Here is a 19844-nt window from a genome sequence, read left to right on the forward strand (position 1 = left end):
TATCGAAAACGAAAAAATATATAGCTTAAAGGTGCTAATTATTTTGACCTTAAAATGGCTTTCAAAAACAACCAAAAGCTGCTTTTATTCTAGCCGAAATAAAAAAAAACAAGACTTTCTCCAGAAAAAAAAATATTATCAGACATAGGCCTACTGTGAAAATTTCCTTGCTCTGTTAAACATCACTTGTGAAATATAAAAAAATAAATAAAAGTCAATGGAAGGCTAATAATTCTGTGTCATATATGTGATGTGTTGAATTTCATTAATTTTTTTCAGCCCCTTTATTAATCAGGGGTCGCCACAGCAGAATGAACCACCAACTTATTCAGCATATGTTTTACGCAGTGGATGCCTTTCAAGCTGCAACCTATCACTGGGAAACATCCACACTCATTCACACACATACACTACAGTCAATTTAGCTTACTCAATGTGTTAAATTTAATTAAACTAATTAAAATTAGAAATGTTCAGCTTTGTTTGTTTAAATACAGCCAAAAATATTTTTTACACCTTACAAAAAATAGTAAATAACAAAAAATAGTGAAATTTTTTTTTTCAGCTGTGCAAACATGTTGGTGTGTTTTATGAATATGTGAGTAACTAATCAGCAGGCCTGTAATGAGAAGGTAATACACTGTGAATATGTTGTACAAAGGAATAGTTCACACAAAAATTCTAATTCTGTCATTATTTACTTACCCTTCACTTGTTCAACCCCTATTTGAGTTGTTTTTAACAAAAGAAGGAAACTTATAAAGGTTAGAAATCACAAAGAGGAATGGAATTTTCATTTTTGGGTGAACCCCCTATTAAGACTCTTTAATTAAAAAAAAAAGTATTAAAAACACACTTTGTTTATGGAAATTGATACGTGTCCAACATAAGGGTTAAACTTGGGAACAGTGTATGTGTGTGTGTGTGTGTGTGTTTACACAAATAAAATTTTATGATTTGCAAGTTGCTGTATAGGATCTGCCATTTTTGATCCCCTTTATACACTTTCATTTCCTAATCAATAAAACAATAGACTAAAATACTGATGAATAGGCTAGATAAAATAAAGCAGACCTAAAGTTCAAATATGTCACACGTATATATGTTGCCATCAAAGAATCCTTTTGTTTTTATTCCTCACTCATTTTAACATCACAGTTGAAATAACAGGATTATCTACATGTATTTAGCCTGAAGAGAGGGTTGGGTGAACTTATTAGTCAGCGTTAGAGACAAGGGAGGGAGAGGGAGAGAGACTGACAGAGAGGGAGGGAGAGAAAGGACAGCCGTTGCTCAAAGGGGGTTACACATACACAACTCGTGTGAGGGAAGCAGAGTAGGAAGAGAGAGGAGGGGGAAAGGAAGGACAAAAAAGAAGGGGGACACTGCACTGTTTGTTTTCGTTTTATTGCTTTGAATTGCAAAAAAAGTACCGGTTCTCTTTAAGTTAAAGGATAAATCATTGCTAACGGCTTCCATCTTTACTTAAGTTCTAGATAGTAGGCTACGAGGGGCACGCAGTTATTTTAAGTGATCAGAGCATTTGTTGCTGTTCTAGCTACTTTGTAAAGAAAAAAGAGACACGCGGTTTGCAGTCCTGTAAGTGCTTTTTAGCGACTCGACAATTTGAGACAAGACTCAGCGTAACAAATATTCAAAACTGGAAGTAGTTTTATGTGACTTTATTTATATTATCAAAGAGTTGCCAGATGTCATTGAGCTCTGCGAGAAAGCTAGAATAACATCTCCATTAGTGGCCTTTTTAAATCACACAGCTAAACAAACACGGGGAAGAAAACCAGATCTACTGTACCAGCCGGTTATTTACATCATTGCGGACTATGGCGGCGGTAACAAGTCCAGAATCGAGTCAGCAAGCTCGCGTTTACTTCCAGACGCCCACCGGATCAACTGAAGAAACCGAGACTCCGGTCCGCAAGCAAGGACGGGTCACAGTGAAATATGACCGGAAAGAACTGAGAAAAAGACTTAATTTGGAAGAGTGGATTATTGACCAGCTAACGGATCTCTACGACTGCGAGGTAAGAGTCGTTTACAGACGCTTTGCTAAAAATAAGAAGGTTAGTTTGAGGTAGTTTATAAACTAAACAAAAACATCAACAAGTCAATCTATTCAATATTAATTATTATAGATAGACAATGCAATGCTCAGTTATCGCAGTCACCATAATATTACAAGCGAAGGGGAGAATGCAATTGTGTTTAAGCGCCAATCTGCAACTGACCCACATTCTATTTACAGACACTTTAAGCGTTAAAGGGAGAGCGCATTAATTATTACGTTGTAGCCTATTACTTTATATACCTTCGCGCAATCTCGGTGACGTCATCCAAAGTACGCCTTGTTCGCTGCTAAATAAATTTGTACAGTTGAGAGACAAGGAGATTGACTACGAATTAAAGCACGAAATTAAGGGGTTTCCCCTTGTAACTCAAGCACTTGGGTTTTAATTTATTAGATTTAATAAAGATTTGCTCAGGGACACATCCATCCTGTGCAAGCTACATTGTTATAGTTCTACCATTAGGTTGACAAGCAAGTAAGCAAACAAACACACAAATAAACAAAATGTGTGTATGCCTACTTCTAGGCCTACATAACTGCTATAAATCTGTACTTCAGGCAGGATTTCATAAAGTCATATTTGACCCACACTATAAATTAACTGATGTGTGAACTAGCTGAATTCATGTAAGCTACCCTCAATGATTTTATTGAATTTACTGTAAATTTTTGATTTGTGAAGTAGCTACTACCCAGATAGCTAGTAGTATAGGCCTACTGCACGACATAAATATTTTTCAAGCAGGAACATTTCTTCAATGTTCAATAATCTGTTCAATGATGTGTTCATTGATGTTCAATGATCAGAAAAATGTTTTAAATTATAAACATCTTTTAAAATATTTTCTTTTTAACATCTGACAGGGACCGTCATATAGATGCACTGCAGATTTGTCTTTCAGATGTAAATACACAAATAAAAAACAAACGCAAACTTTTGAAAACTGAGGCAAGGCTATTCAAACCATTATATGAAGAGTTCAGATGCAAAAACCTCTACGTGCAATTAAAAATGAACATTTTTCTCAGCCTAATTTGTTTATGTTGATATATTTTACTTTAAAGGCCACGAAAAGGACTTATTCGTTGCCATAAAAGTGATATTACTGAACATACACACAGGAGCTTGATAAATTTTAGAGGAAAACTTCAGATAGCATTTAGAGTTTTTTTGCATCTAAAAAATGTTTGTTGTTTATTTGTTCTTTTATTTTTGTTTGTTTTGCTACTTTGTTGGGTTTTGGGTTTCACTCTCTTACACTGTAAATAAAGCATCACTTTACACGTTATATCAGCGAGTTGTGCCATCATTTTGAGGTTTTCTCATTTTTTTAATATCCTTTGAGAACCCACTTCGAGCCTACCTGGCTCGTAAACCTCACACTTGTCATATATAGATTTTAGGCTGTATAGTGTGGATACAGCTCACGTTTTGGAAGCACAATAAAAACGTTACTCTAGACTAGGAGCATTTTCATTGTAAAATGCTGTTTTAAAATGAAAACGCACTAATGTTAAAGTCGTTGTTTGTCAGTGTTAGTAAATATACAAATGAGCACCAAAGACTATTTAACAATATACTAAAGTAATCCTTTTGAAAGCTTCTTTTACAGGAAGTCAGAAAAGAGTTATGAGATTTACCATAAACCTATATTTGGAAGGAACCTTCGGTGCTTCTATAAAAAAATGAACATGTGGTTTGGCATACTTCTCAAGTCGCCTATACCCTCTCAGAGTCTATAAACAACACAGCCACGTATGAACAAATACTTGCTTCCTCACACCATCCAAGACCCATGTCAGCATGTTAAATCCGCTTTTCCAATTTTTTTAGCTTTAAAGTTAACAATAATGCATGACGTGGCAATCCCTCGAGAGTCTTAATCCTTTTCATTTAAAACTACTTGAATTGTTGGAAGTGAGACCAGTCTCGGCATGGAAGGAGTTGGCATGGCAAATTGCCATATAAAGAAGCAATCAAGATATTAGATTCTCACTTTCCTCACAGTGAGTGTTTAGTTTGCCTGGATTTGAGTGTGTAGTATTTCAAAAGACTAGATGAAGAAATGCTTCAGTACTAACGTTACAGATGTGGCTTGGTTAAATAGCTGTGGATAATAAAAGGCTGGAGAAAACACAATTACTGACTGGAAGGGTAAAACATGAAGGAACAAAATAATTTTTTAAGCTTAGTGAGTGTATGTGTTTGTGGAAAGCTTGACTAGTGAATTACTGGAACTGAAACATTCTCATTTCATGATGAGTCATTTTGACACTGGGAACGATGGCACTTAAAATTTTAAAAACCTGAACTTAAAAAAAGAGGATGCCAAAATCAGGGGAGAAGTAAACAGACAATCATTGATGGAGACTAACAGACGGTCTGTGAAAGAGTTGGAGGCACTGAGGTTTAGAGAGGGACAGCTGTGGTTTTGGCCAGCAGCACAAGGATGGCGTTGAGAGGAAAGAAGAAGAAAAGCTCATTAACACTCAAACAGTGTATTTCACTTTGCTACACACAAGTTCATTTTAACACATGCTGTCTAGGATTATGATGGTATCCAATTTTCATTTTGCAATTTAATTGCTGACATTTATATCATAAAATATTATTACAATATTGACCTAGGTTGCAAAAAAAAGTTACTTTAACTGGTATTATTCCATTTTTTATTTCAAATAAATTAATTGCAAAAAGATTATAAAGATTTAATAAAATGATTATCACTTGTAGTCAGTTTTCAACATGTTATTAAACATTAAGCATGCTCATTATCATGATATATTGAATTGTTAGCTATCGGCACATGTCTAATGCTGTCACATATAATTTCGAAGCAAGCCTTTTATTTGGACTTTAGGTATAAATGACATCTGTACATATGAACAGTGTATGACCTTGCTAAAGAACAAGGGCTTGTATTTGTTTCTAGGGCTGGTCCCGTAAACAATATCATATTGAATCATGATAACTTTATATCATTAATGATGATAAGCTCTGGTCATTTTTACACTATTTGGACTAATCTGCGAGCCAGTCACACAGCAGGCGTATGCAACAACAGCCAATCAGCACGCTTTTAGGTCTGGGACACTCCAAGCCAATGCTAAGCAACTAGCACCATTTAAAACAACCGTGTTTTTGCTTTGCGTTGGATTGCGTCTAGACTAAAAGCTGCTTGTGAACACACTAAATGGACAAAAGCCAACAAAAGCAAGAGCCAAGTTCTGTACCTGCGCAAGAGGACATAGCTGCGTCCCAAATGGTACACTATACACTGGTGGTGGTGTGGAGAGACCCTCCTCATGATTGTGAAGTACTTTTCGGTGTATGGTCATACACAGTAAATGCGCTATATAAATATACATTACGTACGTACTTACTTACAAATGATGTTTGTGATATAATTTTTTAAAATTAATTTTATTAATTTTAGTTTAAAAAAAAATCTTTAAAATAGGGAGGCACGGTGGCTTAGTGGTTAATACTGTACCGGCTGGGCCAGTTGGCTTTTGTTTGGATGCTGCGATTTCCCCCACAGTTTAAAGACATGCGGTATAGGTGGATTGGATTGACCAAATTGGCCATAGTGTGTGACTGTTTGTGTGAATAGGAGAATGTTTTGGTGTTTCCCAGTGCTGGGTTGTGGCTGGAAGGGCATCTGCTGCATAAAACTTATGCCAGAGTAATATGTTAGTATGAGGAAGAACTTTTAATTTGTCAGTAACCTAGTCAAGCGCCTCTGGTATACTGCATGTTGTTACAAAATCTGTGAATTTAAGGTCTGTTTACCTTAAAAATCAGCGATCTCCACTGGCTGAGTTACATCCATATAAAGTGGTTTATTCCGCTGTGGCAAACCCTGATAAATCAGGGACTAAGCCAAAGGAAAATGTATGAATATATATCAATTAAAATGTAATTGATCAACAGTCAAACTAAGATAATGTATTTGTCATATCGGCCAGCCCTGCTTGTTTCCTACTAGTTCATTCACTTTGCAATGAATCAGCAAATTTCTGCTAGGCACATAAAAAGGTCCAAATGCGTGAAAGAAAATGAGAATGAAGGATCTTCTGACAGGCTTAGGAGGAGAAGGAGAGGCATAATTGCAGTTTCTAGGATCATTGGGTTGATGCCGCATAATAGAGACTGCTGAGCCGTGACTCATGACCGAAGGAAATGCCAGTGACAGGCGAAACTGCAGGAAGTATGTGCGTATGTTGTGACTGTCTGATGTTTTAAGAAGGCAGTAAAGGTCACAACAGTCTCGTGACCTCAGCTTTGGAGCAGTCCTTTTGTGTGTGTGTGCAGTGATGAACACTGGCAGGATGTTGAGCTGCTGTATATGGGATTGACGTTGTTTCGTGCAGAGTTCTCTTATCTCCTTCCTCACACTCACTCAGAGCTTATTTGAATACTTCAGTTCCTCACCTGCTCATCTCTGTCCAGCACATCCCCCTTATGTTAGCACCTGTGTGTGTGTAATATATCTTTGTGTGTAGGGGAAAGAACAGGTTTAGGCATGTCTTATGTCAGAATACACATTTAAATAAGCAGCTTTGCATGTCTGTTAGAGATTTGCAAAGGCAAAATGCATGCTAAACATTCAAACGGGTCGATTTTTTTGAATGGATGTTTTAATACACAAAGATGCATTAAATTGATCAATTTGTTCTTGATCAACAAATTAGCATTAATGATATTTGAATGGTGAAGAAAATGTCAGATATGGCATCACAGGAATTCATTTAAGCACTATTTAAAGAGCCCCTATTATACATTAAAATAGGGTCATATATTGGTTTTAAGGGCTCCAACAACAGGCTGACATGCATGCAATGTCAAAAAAACACTTTCATTGTCTTATAATATGCATTTATTTTTACCTAATTATCCCAGTGACTCCCATATGATTCGTTCAGCGATTCAATTGTTCACAAACCCCTCTTTAGCGCAAAGCTTATCTTTGCTGATTGGACTGATGACAGCCTGTTGCGATTGGTCGACAGCGTTCAATGCGAGTCAAAGTGAAATGCCCACCACGGCTTATCAACAATACTGAAGTAGAGTGCAGAGTGTATCTGTGAGCATACCTGCCAACTGTTTTTCCCAGGAGTCTCGCATAATTCAGACCCATCTCCAGCCACCCATCCATTTTGTTATTTATACTGTAAAACTTCCGTATAACACCGTAGTACTTCCGTAGTACACAGTGCCCTGTTCTCAACAGTGTTAATCAGACACCCCACCCCCAAACCTAACTCCCCCGTTCTCCCGGATTTTCAGGGACAATTGTTAGCAGGAGTGTATGAGCCCAATGCAGGAGTGCATTAAAGCAGTGCAGTTAAACAGTTAACCATGACACACATTCAGTATTAACCCACACAGCGGCAAAAGCTGAACTCCTTTGAATCTTGTCCGCCTTATGTGTGTAAGAACAGCCGAAAGTGAACATAGTAATGACAAACGGCTGAGAATCGCGAACTTACAAAAATATTTAAATCCGTAAACAAAGCGGCGAGTGCTGCATTTTTAACGAGGCATTAGAAGTGATATGCCAATATAAGGAGTTAACCAGATACAGTACAAGCGGTTACAAGTAACAAAACACAATTGAATACATAATTTGCGAGCTAGAGTAAACAAGGAGGCAACAATTTCAATCGCAACTGGAGAAAGAAACTGATCCATGAGCTGTGTACTGATAAAGTTCCTGTCGAGCTCTGACAAAGTCCCATACATCAATAGTCTTTTCTAATCTTTTCTTTAACAAACGGCCAACAAATCCGCCATTGTCAGCGTGTACATTGCGGAAGCACTCGTTGAAAAAATGATAGAAACACAGCACAAGGCTGGGGCTATAATGCTGAGGTATTGTTGCAAAAATAAACTTCAACCACTGACTCTTTGAGCAGTAATCTTTGGGTAGAGAAAATAACACTAAATTTCCCTCACACTTCCAATAATATACAGCTGAGCACAGCGTCTTCATGATTCATTCGACCGGGATCTGCTACAGTGTTTTTGGGTGGCGCCGCAGGTTTAAATTTTCCCAGGTTTGTGCGTGCAACAATTGGGCTGGTCTCAAGTTTTGTATCAACGTCATGCCGAAATGACTAAAGACTCATTATCAAGACGATTTATTTGAAACACTATGAGGTGACTCTTTTATAAATTAATTAATAATTATAAACACTTTCAGATTTAAGCCTTAGCTGGATTTTTCACTTTATTTAGAGCTGTGATGCACACTATGTGGAAGGTCATTTTCAAAAACCCATAATAGGGGCTCTTTAAAATAACTTTATATAATCTATTTTACAATATCTAAAAAAATATTTAAACATAAATATTTAAAATATTTAAATATTTAAATATATTTCTATTTTTACAGCATGATTCATTTTTGAAAGCATTAAAAAACATCCAAATGAATGGTAGTGTATGTAACTAGAGCAACAATTTTCATAAGACTCTTCGAATTTTGAGTTGTTTACCAATAGTTTATATTCTGAAGTAGCAAAAATTATTTCTCCATATATTATCTGCCAATGCTTGTCATACATATGGCGTTTTGGTACTTTTTATAAGTTTTAATAATTCACATGTCATAATTTATAATGTAATAATGATTCATTGATTTTTAGCTGTTCATTCATTTTAATTTTCGATCAATTTAAAGTATGTATAAATAATTATTCAAATTGAAAGCTAAAACTTTAAATATCAAGTCTGTTTAAAAGTATAAAGACATCAATTTAATTAGAATATCGCTATGTTAACAAAACTACTGTATTCTCAAAAGTATGCACTTTTTAATTTGCAGTGCAAATGTGAATTTGGTTGCTGTTCATTATACCAATTTGTTTTATTCAGCATATGATCAGTTACATAACTGTGTTTACACACTCCTCAAAAATATGGATTGTAATTATGGCAGAAGTGAGTTTACACATTACAGTAGCACTTTAAAATTTGCGTCTTTTCTTTGTAACCCTATGAGTTAGCACATCTTAAATGATCACAGCAAAATCATTTTGTTTCATCTCCAGTAAATAATATGCATTCATGATGATGCTCTTTTCTGGAAAAGTGAACCACAAACCATTTTAAATGTGTTAGGTAGACAGAGAGGAACATATTGATCTAAACAGTCAAGAGTCAAAAGATATTTTTAGTTCTTGGCTATTCCGTCTGTCATTCAGCGATCCTTATGTAAAAGGCTCTGATCTGGCTGGAAATAGCCTTCACTTATGTACACAAGCTGAGGATAAACTAAGTTAACTTCTTAGACAGACTGTCTGGCTCTTTAGCATGTTTATAATCTGGTTAAGTCGTTCTGTGACACTGAAAGTTACTATAGAATGAAGCAAAGGGCTGTAATGTACTTTTAACTTAATATTTAGTGTTAGATAGCAGTCGTAATAGTTGACAAATTACTAGTTGATTTGTGCATTTGAACAGTTAGAGTATGAGAATAGTTCATTGAGATAACATATTTCCCTAGATATAAAAAAAATAATTCATTTGATTTTATAAATATTAAAGGTGCCGTAGGTGATTGTTTTCAGAAGCATTTGTTGTTGTGCTGGTTGAAAGTCTCTTCACAGCCTAATAGTAATCATTAAAGTAAATGATCTAAATGTGGTTATATGTATTTTTATGTTTTAAGGCATAAAACTAAAAGATGTTCATCCAATTAAATAGAGTCGGGCTGACATCTTTCATAATTCCGATGAGTAGGTCAAACTGTCTGTCAGCAAATGCAGATTTGAACAACTGCCTAGCTTTTTGTGCGCAGCTCCGCTAACCGCCGTGCGTTCACGAGAGGGAGATAGAGCACGCACGCGCGTGATCGGTAAAAACCTGCTAAATCAAAACTTTTTAAAAACCTGAATCATAATTGGAGTTACCTTTGCACACTGGAAAAAGGATGACACAATGGCTTAAGGATTTCTCTTAGACAGGTAATGTTCTGTTTTAAAACTGTATTAGCTTCACGCAAAGCTGATGTAACGTTAGATGTTGTTGTTACAATTGGGTTGTTACAAATTAACTAAAACTTTTATCAACTATAAAAATGAAAGATTGATAAGACTATTTTCAGTTTCATAAGGGAATTTTTACAGCATCGATAATGTAGATTTTAATTAGTTTAACAACAAAACACAAGTAAATACCGCTATTCCGCCTAGTCTCTCCCTATATTGTTTACCATGCAAATCTAAATATTCGCTCTGAAATAACATGTCAGTTTGGCTTGCACGCCATCGGACAAGCACTAGTCGCTTTTAACACATGAGAGAGGGTTCTTTTGCTGTGCTCGTGTTTAGGGAGGCGTGGCTCTAGACGGCAGGGGAGGAACTGTGATTCAGAGATTTATGCAAAGCTGTTAGAATTGTGGAAAATCACCTACTGCACCTTTAAATATGATCCTTTAAAAGCCATAGTTCACCCCAAATATAAAAATGTACTCACAATTTACTTAACCTTTACAGGTGCAGTTTTCTGTTTATATGTGTTGTTGATGTAAGACTGTATTCAGTTTGATCGGAATATTCATATTGATTATACCGAGCGCGCGTGAGGGCTGTCACCGCACACACACACTGATCTGACAGCCTTCAAAGCAGCACGGGGTAGATGTGCGCCAGTCACTGTATCCAGCATGGGGCACTTAACTCACCCCACTTTCTATCTTTGTATTACGCACTGTGTTTGCCATAAAGTCATCTGTCATCTCCGAAGGCAAATTTGTGCCCCCAGATAAGTGAAACATAGCAGTTTATCATAAACTTTTCATTAATCATTTTTTCCCTCAATGGGCAGCAAGAATGAACACAGAATCGTTGTCTGATTGACAAGCAGCAACTACATGTGTTCAAAAGAATCTAAAATGCCAAATAGGATGAATCTATGCCACTTTTTCTAAAGAAATGCAATCTATATTCAGCTTTTCACTTGTACGGTGGCCCTGAACTGTCAAAACACCTCTAAAAAAGACTTTTTTGGACATTACATATTTTTATACATTAGTACATTACTGCAACATGTTTTATTTAATAACATTTGAGCTGGTTTCAGTCCTTTAATATATAATAAACTTGCTTGTTGATTAAATTCCATTTTGTTATTTAACCTATTATTTTTATGCAACAGTCAAGTAGCTTGTTATTTTGCTATGAAGCAAAGGAAATAATTATTTTTTGCATGCTGATATATGTGAAATTGTATAATATAGAATATAGGTCTAAATAATCACCTTGCAATTTTGAAATAATAGTTTTTTTGCTTTGAGTATGGACTATTCAGTTCATAAGAGCAGTTCTATCTTTTATGAAGTTTGCTGTGTAAAAATATAACATTTTGAAATATTTATAACTATCGGCTTATAAATCGGCTATCGGCCTTCCAGTCTGAAGAGTTAACGGTTATCGATATCAGCCAAAAAATCCTTATCGGTGCATCCCTAGTAAGATTATTTTTATTCTTTATTTAAAATCGTTTTATATGCTCATTCATTACCCCATGAAGTAACCCCAGAACAAGAAGGTCCTTGACCATATTTGGCACAGTTGTAAATATTAATCAGTTCTCCTCTGATGCAGCTCTCTCTCTCTCTCTCTTTCTCTCTCTCTCTCTCTCTTTCTCTCTTTCTCTTGACAAAAGAGACTGACAGAGATGTGCTTTTTGGTGTTTAAAGCTATAATGTAAATGTAAACACAGCCAAGATAGGGTTTAATAAAGTGTATTGCTATTCTTTTACTCCAGAAATGTCTGCAGATAAGAGCAGAGTGATAAGTTACAATGATTAAATATGCAGTAAACACAAAACTTAACAGTCTACATGTGTTTGTCACCTCAAATTACAATTGCATCTTATAAATTTCACAATAAACATGATAAATTAACAAAAGATACAATTAAATATACTTTTTGCCTCATTGGCGTTGCACTGAATAAATGTATAATCTTTATAAGTGATGGTTGTGGTAGTTGTTGCTTTGTAATGCATAGTAAACAAATTGTTGCTGCATTTCCCACATACAAATATGGTGTACATACACACACATACATAGTAAGATTAATATAAACTTAAAAATAAGGGAGTATAATTATCATTTTAGGTGGCGCAGTGGGTATGATGTCGCCTTACAGCAAGAAGGTCATTGGTTTGAGTCCCGGCTGGGTCAGTCTGCATTTCTGTGTGGAGTTTGCATGTTCTCCCTGTGTTGGTGTGGGTTTCCTCCTGGTGCTTTGGTTTCCCCTTACAAGTCCAAAAACATGCCCTATATAGTAGGTGAATTGGGTAAGCTAAATCGTCCATAGTGTACATGTGAAAGAGTGTGTATGGATGTTTCCCATGGGTTGCAGCTGGAAGCATATACACTGTGTAGAACATATGCTGGATTAATTGGCAGGTCATTCCGCTGTGGAGACCACAAATTAATAAAGGGACTAAGCCAAAAAGAAAATGAATGAATATAGAAGAATTAAAAAAAATAAAAAATAAAAAAAAAACTTAAAAAGGTTTCAATTGAAACAAGTGAAGGGTGAGTAAATAATGACTTTTCATTTTTGGGTAAACTAACCTTTTAAACTAAGTCGTTTCTAGATTTTTGGCACCGTAGAAGGGATTACTTTTGTTACCTACTTCCACGTAATCCTCCATCTGAGCTTTGTTTTTCTTTGGTTTAGTCGCTGCTTCATCAGAGGTTGCCCATTCGGCAATTTTCCCCAAAAATTTTTTATGAGAAAAAACAAAATATTTATAAAGGCAGCAACACCAAAGCTCCAAAACGGTACATTTATTAACTTAAAAAGCTTTCACATAGCATGTGGCATTTCAAGCACAACGGCTGTTCATCAGAAAATAATGATCACAACAATTTTATACATACTCTTTTATACACCTCTGGATCCCATGATCTCACACATTATCTCTCAACAACATAATTAATGAGGACAATTGTAGGATAACACTAGTACAATTATAGTTAAAGTTATTCGTGTCATTCTCAAAAATTGCTCTTAAAAAAAGTTAGATTTTTTTTCTCCACAATTCTTGATGTAAACAGTTCTCCCTTTAAGTTTCTGTTGTTAGAGTAGAATTTTATTGTTAACTTTTTTATCCATCTCATGTGAAGTAGGTTTAGAGATCTAGAGCATGTAAGACTTATTGCCACTGAACTTCTAATCAAGTAAAACAAAATATGTCTCTCTATCAGATTATATCCTCTCTTAAACCTATTTAGAGCTGTCCCCTCTTTGAAAACATCTCTACATGCTGCCTGGAATCCACCTGTAACATCACAAGCCATATTAGGTCAACGACTGTGGTTACAGCAATATATACCCTTCAGCCGTTTAATGATGCCGAAACACTTTCATTAAAGAGCTTTGTGAAAATTACCACTAGAAACTTATCACAAAAACTAGACTATTATAAAAACCTCTTTTTAAAAGAATTGCCCTGTTCTGAAAATACTTTGTAGATTTGTGAAATTGGACCTATAGAAATAGAAGTATGCATAGACATGCACACACATACCTGCAGGTGCCCAGACTGAAAATCCTACCATTGCTTTTATCTAGGCAATATGGAAAGAGCTTTCCTGTTTTATTCCGCTCCAGAAACGACAGACAAGAGGCTAGCAGGTCTTGGCCTCTTGATGTTTCTCTTTATCACCACTTCTCATTCCTTTTCCTACATGTTACACCTAAAGATAGAAAACACAGAGTCAGATTCATGAAGACCACAGAACATGGCACTTTCTCCTCTATATATTTACTTTTTACACAGTGCCGTTGTGCTTTTTTTTTCTATCTCTTATCATGCATTCTGTTCTTATCTAACACAGCGATTTACATATTTCAGCATTTTAACAACATATCTGCATCTTCATGACTTCTGATGTTGCTTAATGGTCACTTAACTTGCTGAAAAATAAATAAAATATCTAACTTCTAAATTCTTTCTACATATATGGTAGCTGCTTTCTGATTGAACAGCATGCTTGTTTACAGTGTTCACAGTAGTGATGGCCAAAGTTGGCCCATGGTAACCTTTGATTTGGCCCTTCATCCTATCTGGGAGAGGGAAAATGATGGGGATGGTTTTGAGGTTGTCAATTCAAATTTAATGTACTGTAACCCCTTGTTTGTTTGTTTTATTGTTAGAAGATAACTGAAATTTAATGTTTCAATTGAATGGTGTTAATTAAATCAGATATTGTTTAAATGTACATACTGTCACCTGATAATGCAAAGACTTTGATGAGCAAATCAAATCAAGACAGATTCCGCTTGACCAGTTTATTCGGCATTGAACTCCACTGTATTTTAAATGTGATTACTTGTTTTTATTGCCATAAGTTGTCATTTTAAAAGTTATTCTGCATTAGTTAATATTATTTAAAGTAATATTTTCTATTTATTTTGAAATATTATAAAAATAAATTTGGAAATTACCCATGGCATCTTAAATGTAATATACAGTAGCTTGGTATATTTACCTTTGGCCCATGGCTCTCAGTGATATTTGGATTTTGGCCCTTTATAAGAAACAGTTTGGGCACCCCTGGTTTACAGTATAAAGAGCATAATGCTAATGAATATAGATTTTAAATGACTTTATGAAATTGTTTAAACTAGCCATGTTTGAAATTGTTCACTCATTTACTAAACCCATAAAGCATGGCAATGTGGTGCTCTAAATCATCAAGGAATGAATGAAAATAAGAGAGTCAATTTGGATGTTGACATAAATAGAATAAACCAGAGAGCAGTTTTATGCAGACAGTTTTGTCTAGGACATTATAACTTACCAAATATATATTAAGCCATACGCCTATTTTAGCCTAATGAATAGTTAATGTGTTACTGTTTATTTGTCACACTTGTTGTATAATTTGAAAGCACAGAGAACCAAATCATTTGTTTTTCGTGCTTATTTTCTTCTTGACTACATTTACAAATGTGAAATGTTCATGAAAGTAACAAAATATAAAATATAAATTTAGTAAATAAATTATAAGTTCATTAAAAACAAAAAAGCTGCCTATTAGGAGTGTGTATTGTTTCCAAAAAAACCCGTTAACCAACTGAAGTTGCAAGTCATATTGTTACAAAGTTCAGCAGTTTGGTGTTTCCCGAATCCCGAACATTCGCAACTTGCGTGTCACAAACTTGTGTGGTTGCAACTACACCCCTAGAGCTGTAGTTTGATGTGTAGTTCCTGGCTGTGTTCTATTTTCAGTTATCCTGTGTCTTATTTATTGTCTAACAATCTAACATCCACTCTGAATGACTCAAAGCATAACGTTACTGTCTTATGTGTAATTGTCTTTCAAAGTTATTCTTTTTTACAGTTCAGTTTTAGCAAACTTCAGATTGACAATTGCGTTCCCTTCATAGTGCACTGTAATTTTTGCACTAATTTATGCCATTTTAAATGCAGCCGTGGCTCATGATAAATGCTAAGTAAACCAGGATTTACCTTTGATTTTTAAATCTTGTAAAAAAAAATACAGTATAGGGATACATTTATGGTTTTAATTGATAGTATTTGTGAAATGTGTCTGTACTGTTGACCTAGGACTGAGCAATATTGCAAAAATAAATGATCAAAAATCATGTTTTATATCACTCGATACAGATAATTATTGAATATTTTTTAACAATCCATTTAGGTATATTAGGATTTTTTAACCACTTTATTTTATTTCACCAACATTACCTAGGCAAATAATTCTAATAGTCAAAAAAAAAAGTATTTAAACAAAATATCTCATCTATTAATAATAAAATACACATCAGTGTTAAAAAGACTCATAAACTTGATAAATAAAATGTCACAACGTGTGTGAAATGGTAAAGCATAAATGCTGAACAATCAAAGAAAACTTTAAGGTGTGAATAATAATTGTAAATAATAATGATACATTAAACGTAAACTCTGTCAACAATACAAATTATGATAATCAAATCTGAGCTTTCAAGTAATACTCATTATTCAAATACATGCTGAACATTATAAATTGTGTACAAAAAGTTGAATGACTGCATTAACCCTAAAAACTTTCAGATGGGGAGCTAGTGGCTGGGATGCACAAGAAAACAACCAAAAAGCCACTCTGGCAACATCCTTACATCCTTTTTCTCTTCCCTACATCTCTTTCCTGCTGCTATATGGCACTGTTTTTCAGGTATGTTGTTATTCTGACCTTAAGTGGCAAGCGTGAGCGTGTGGTTATCTTCACTATGTTCAGTGCGCTTTGTGCTTTGCGCTTTCTGTAACTAGGTGACCATTAACTGTTTTCTCAGACGATGATAAACAGATAAATCATTGCTGCACCTCTGATACAAGCTTATGGAGAAAAGAAAAAGCACTTTAGTGTTTGGGTGCTCTGTGTTTGTCTGAGGTAATTAGTCTGCCGTCATTACTGAAATGTGTATATTCCATACAAAGTGTGAAGCAGATTGGTTAGTTCCCCTGAATCCCAGTGCACTCATGTCATTCAGAAAGTTTAATGTTTTTAACTAGGTGTTGCTGAAAATGCACTTGCATCACGTGTGCGTCGCTTGCACAACATGTGCACGTTGCTTCAATGTGAGCATCGTGCAAGTCGCATGCCTTCATTGAAAATGACAAACTTACACCCTGAGCTTATTGGCATTGCTTCCAATGTGCACGCTCAGCAGCCACATTTTCAGACCGAATACAGCCACATTTTCCCATTTTCATACCGAAACTTCATACCAAACTTTTTTTATCGATATTGACAATAGTGTTCGGTCAATAAATACCGATTTTAGCACCTAGCACTATATAGACCTATACGACATATTGGCCACACTATTTCTGCATTCATGTGAACTTAGTATACTTTTAAAAGTATACTTTTCAAATAATAAAAAAACAAAAACAAACTAAAGCTTATTTAATAATAATAACAACAACAATAATAATAATAATAATAATAATAATAATATTTTGGATCTAAATGTAACTATAGGCAACAAAAAATTTAAATATGTTTTACAATTTTACAATTATTTGACCATATATCTGATTTATGTAAGATCAGAAAGAGTAAGCTATTGTAAATGATTTTATATTTTAAAATTAGAATATGGAACATTTTCAATACTGTTCGTAAAAGAAATATAAGCCTTATATGTGCCATTTACTATTAAAACGTATATTGGATTTAAAAAGTGTGTGTAGATTTTCTCTAAAGGTGTCCATGTACCACACTGTTAAAAGCATCATTATGAATATTTTACATTATAACTAACATGGTTTAAGCCAGGCATGTCCAAACTACGGCCCGCGGGCCATCTGCGGCCCGCAATCAGTTTTTTGGCGGCCCGCGAGGCTTTTTATAAACATCAATAGAATCTGGCCCGCTATACAAAAATGAACGTAATTCAAAAAATAACCACCGTGTGTCGCTATTACATGCATTCATTTAAGCAGCAGTTCTTGTTATGATCTATCTATCTGTCTGCCTGTCTGTCTGCCTGTCGGTATGTCTGTCTGTCTGTCTGTCTATCTATCTATCTATCTATCTATCTATCTATCTATCTATCTATCTATCTATCTATCTATCTATCTATCTATCTATCTATCTATCTATCTATCTATCTATCTATCTATCTATCTATCTATCTATCTATCTATCTATCTATCTATCTACACACAGTTGAATTATTAGCCCCTCTTTGATTTATTTCTTCTTTTTTAAATATTTCCCAAATGATGTTTAACAGAGCAAGGACATTTTTACAGTATGTCTGATAATATTTTTTCTTTTGGAGAAAGACTTTTGTTTTATTTCGGCTAGAATAAAAAGCGGTTTAAATTTTTTTTATGAACCATTTTAAGGTCAAAATTATTAGCCCCTTAAGTCTTCAGAACAAACCATTGTTATAAAATAACTTGCCTAATTACCTTAACTTAACAAGTTAACTTGCTTAACCTAGTTAAGCCTTTAAATGTCACTTTAAGCTATATAGAAGTGTCTTAAAAATATCCAGTCAAATATTATTTACTGTCATTATGGCAAAGATAAAATAAATCAGTTATTAGAAATGAGTTACTAAAACTAATATGTTTAGAAATGTGTGGAAAAACATCTTCTCTCCGTTAAACAGAAATTGGGGAAAAATAAACGGGGGCTAATAATTTAGGGGGGCTAACAATTCTGACTTCAACTGTATTTATATATATATATATGCGTGTCTGTGTGATGTATGTAAAATTTGGCCCGCGACAACGTTTGTTTTTTTGCATCTGGCCCTCGGCCCAAAAAGTTTGGACACCCCTGGTTTAAGCAATGCATCTGTGACCGAGTGAATACGGTTTTGGGAAACACTTGTCTCTACATCATTCATTTCACAAACGATGCATCGTACTATGGTAGTCCAGCCGTGAGTTACATCATTGTTTAAGGCAACACATGCCTGCCTGTTAGTTGGCTTTTTTTTTTTTTATAAATTAAATCTACATTAAAGTTCATTGTGTTCATTTTAACTTCACTAATTTTTCTAATGTGGAAATAACCTGCTTCCTGTCTTCAATACTTCTTAGCAGCTCTAGGTATATAATATAAAAAACAATGTGCAGCTTGCTTTTGACTTAGATAATACATCAGAATAATATGACTATTATAAAAATACCATAATTAAAAACAGTAATTAATAGCGGTTTCAGTTACCATTGTGGTGCTAAAGTAGTGTAAAGCAGTGAACTGGAAGCAGAAGCCTTTCACATTTAAGTTAAAATGACTGTGCACTTGTGCTAAAATGGTATTACTGAGTTAGTGTAAGCTTTATTGGTTGATTGTTAGGTTGTCATGTAAAAAATATCTTTAAATGAAGTATTGCTATATTTAGACTGTATATATTATCCTAAAAGAGAGTGTGACGGAGTCTAAATGATTTCCACTAAAGGAGATGAATTCTCACAAACACTAGAGAAAATATATTTCGTTCAATTAGTCAGTTTACAGTCTGATTTCTTTCCTTTTCTTTGACTGCTTTGTGTGCGGTCATTATTGTTCATCTTAATTAGGCCTCTCGAGTTGTCACAGACTCAACAATCAATCTAATCACTACAGTTCTTATAGTTTTTCCCTATACTACAGGCTGGCCATATGACTTGCCATTTTCTCCATTATTAGTTCTTTAGTTTTTACACTCTTCGCAGAGTAGGAAGTGGGAGGTCAAACGTGTAATGACCTGTTGATTTTGTGTTAGTGTGTGTTATGCTCAGCTACAGTATTTCTATGGGAACAGCTCCCATATGATCTCGCCTCTTTTATGAAGCGTGCTCTCCTTCCCTAGGGTCACGGCATTCACTGCATAATATGAACAAACACAAGCCATCTGATGCTCTGAGTTCACGTTTTCTTTAACGTTCTACAGTTTCAGTTACTGTTTTAGTTATACAATAAAAATGTCATTTCCCCCTTCGTCACTGCAGTTGTTTTAATGGTGAGAAAATATCTTGCTCACTCCACTGTGTGTGTTGCTTGTTATTCATCAGTATACTATCTGCTGATAAGCAAGCGTGTGTGGTGAGAGATACTATACACCCCCACCCTTCACAGGCCCACTTCAGCTTAGCCAGAAGACTCTCTCCCGGGGCAGCATCTGTCCCTGGTCTTCCTCTCCTAGCTCTTTGTCTGTCATAATGTCAGACAGCAGCCAGCACTGAGAATAATCAATAGCACAGCACTGTCTGTTTGT

At 35.0% G+C, this 19844-nt stretch overlaps 1 protein-coding gene across 1 annotated transcript in view; it reads left to right on the forward strand.

Annotated features, from left to right (window-relative positions):
• Window positions 1-1333: 1333 nt before the first annotated feature.
• ppp1r14bb (protein phosphatase 1, regulatory (inhibitor) subunit 14Bb) overlaps window positions 1334-19844 on the forward strand; it is a 38715-nt gene continuing 20204 nt past the window's right edge. The window contains 1 exon segment of the mRNA NM_001002692.2: window positions 1334-2042. Coding sequence (NP_001002692.1) covers window positions 1842-2042 — 201 coding nt within the window. The 5' untranslated portion in view covers window positions 1334-1841.

The sequence above is a fragment of the Danio rerio genome, chromosome 7 (genome assembly GCF_052040795.2).
Source record: "Danio rerio strain M-AB ecotype USA chromosome 7, GRCz13ab, whole genome shotgun sequence".
In the NCBI taxonomy this organism is placed as follows: domain Eukaryota; kingdom Metazoa; phylum Chordata; class Actinopteri; order Cypriniformes; family Danionidae; genus Danio; species Danio rerio.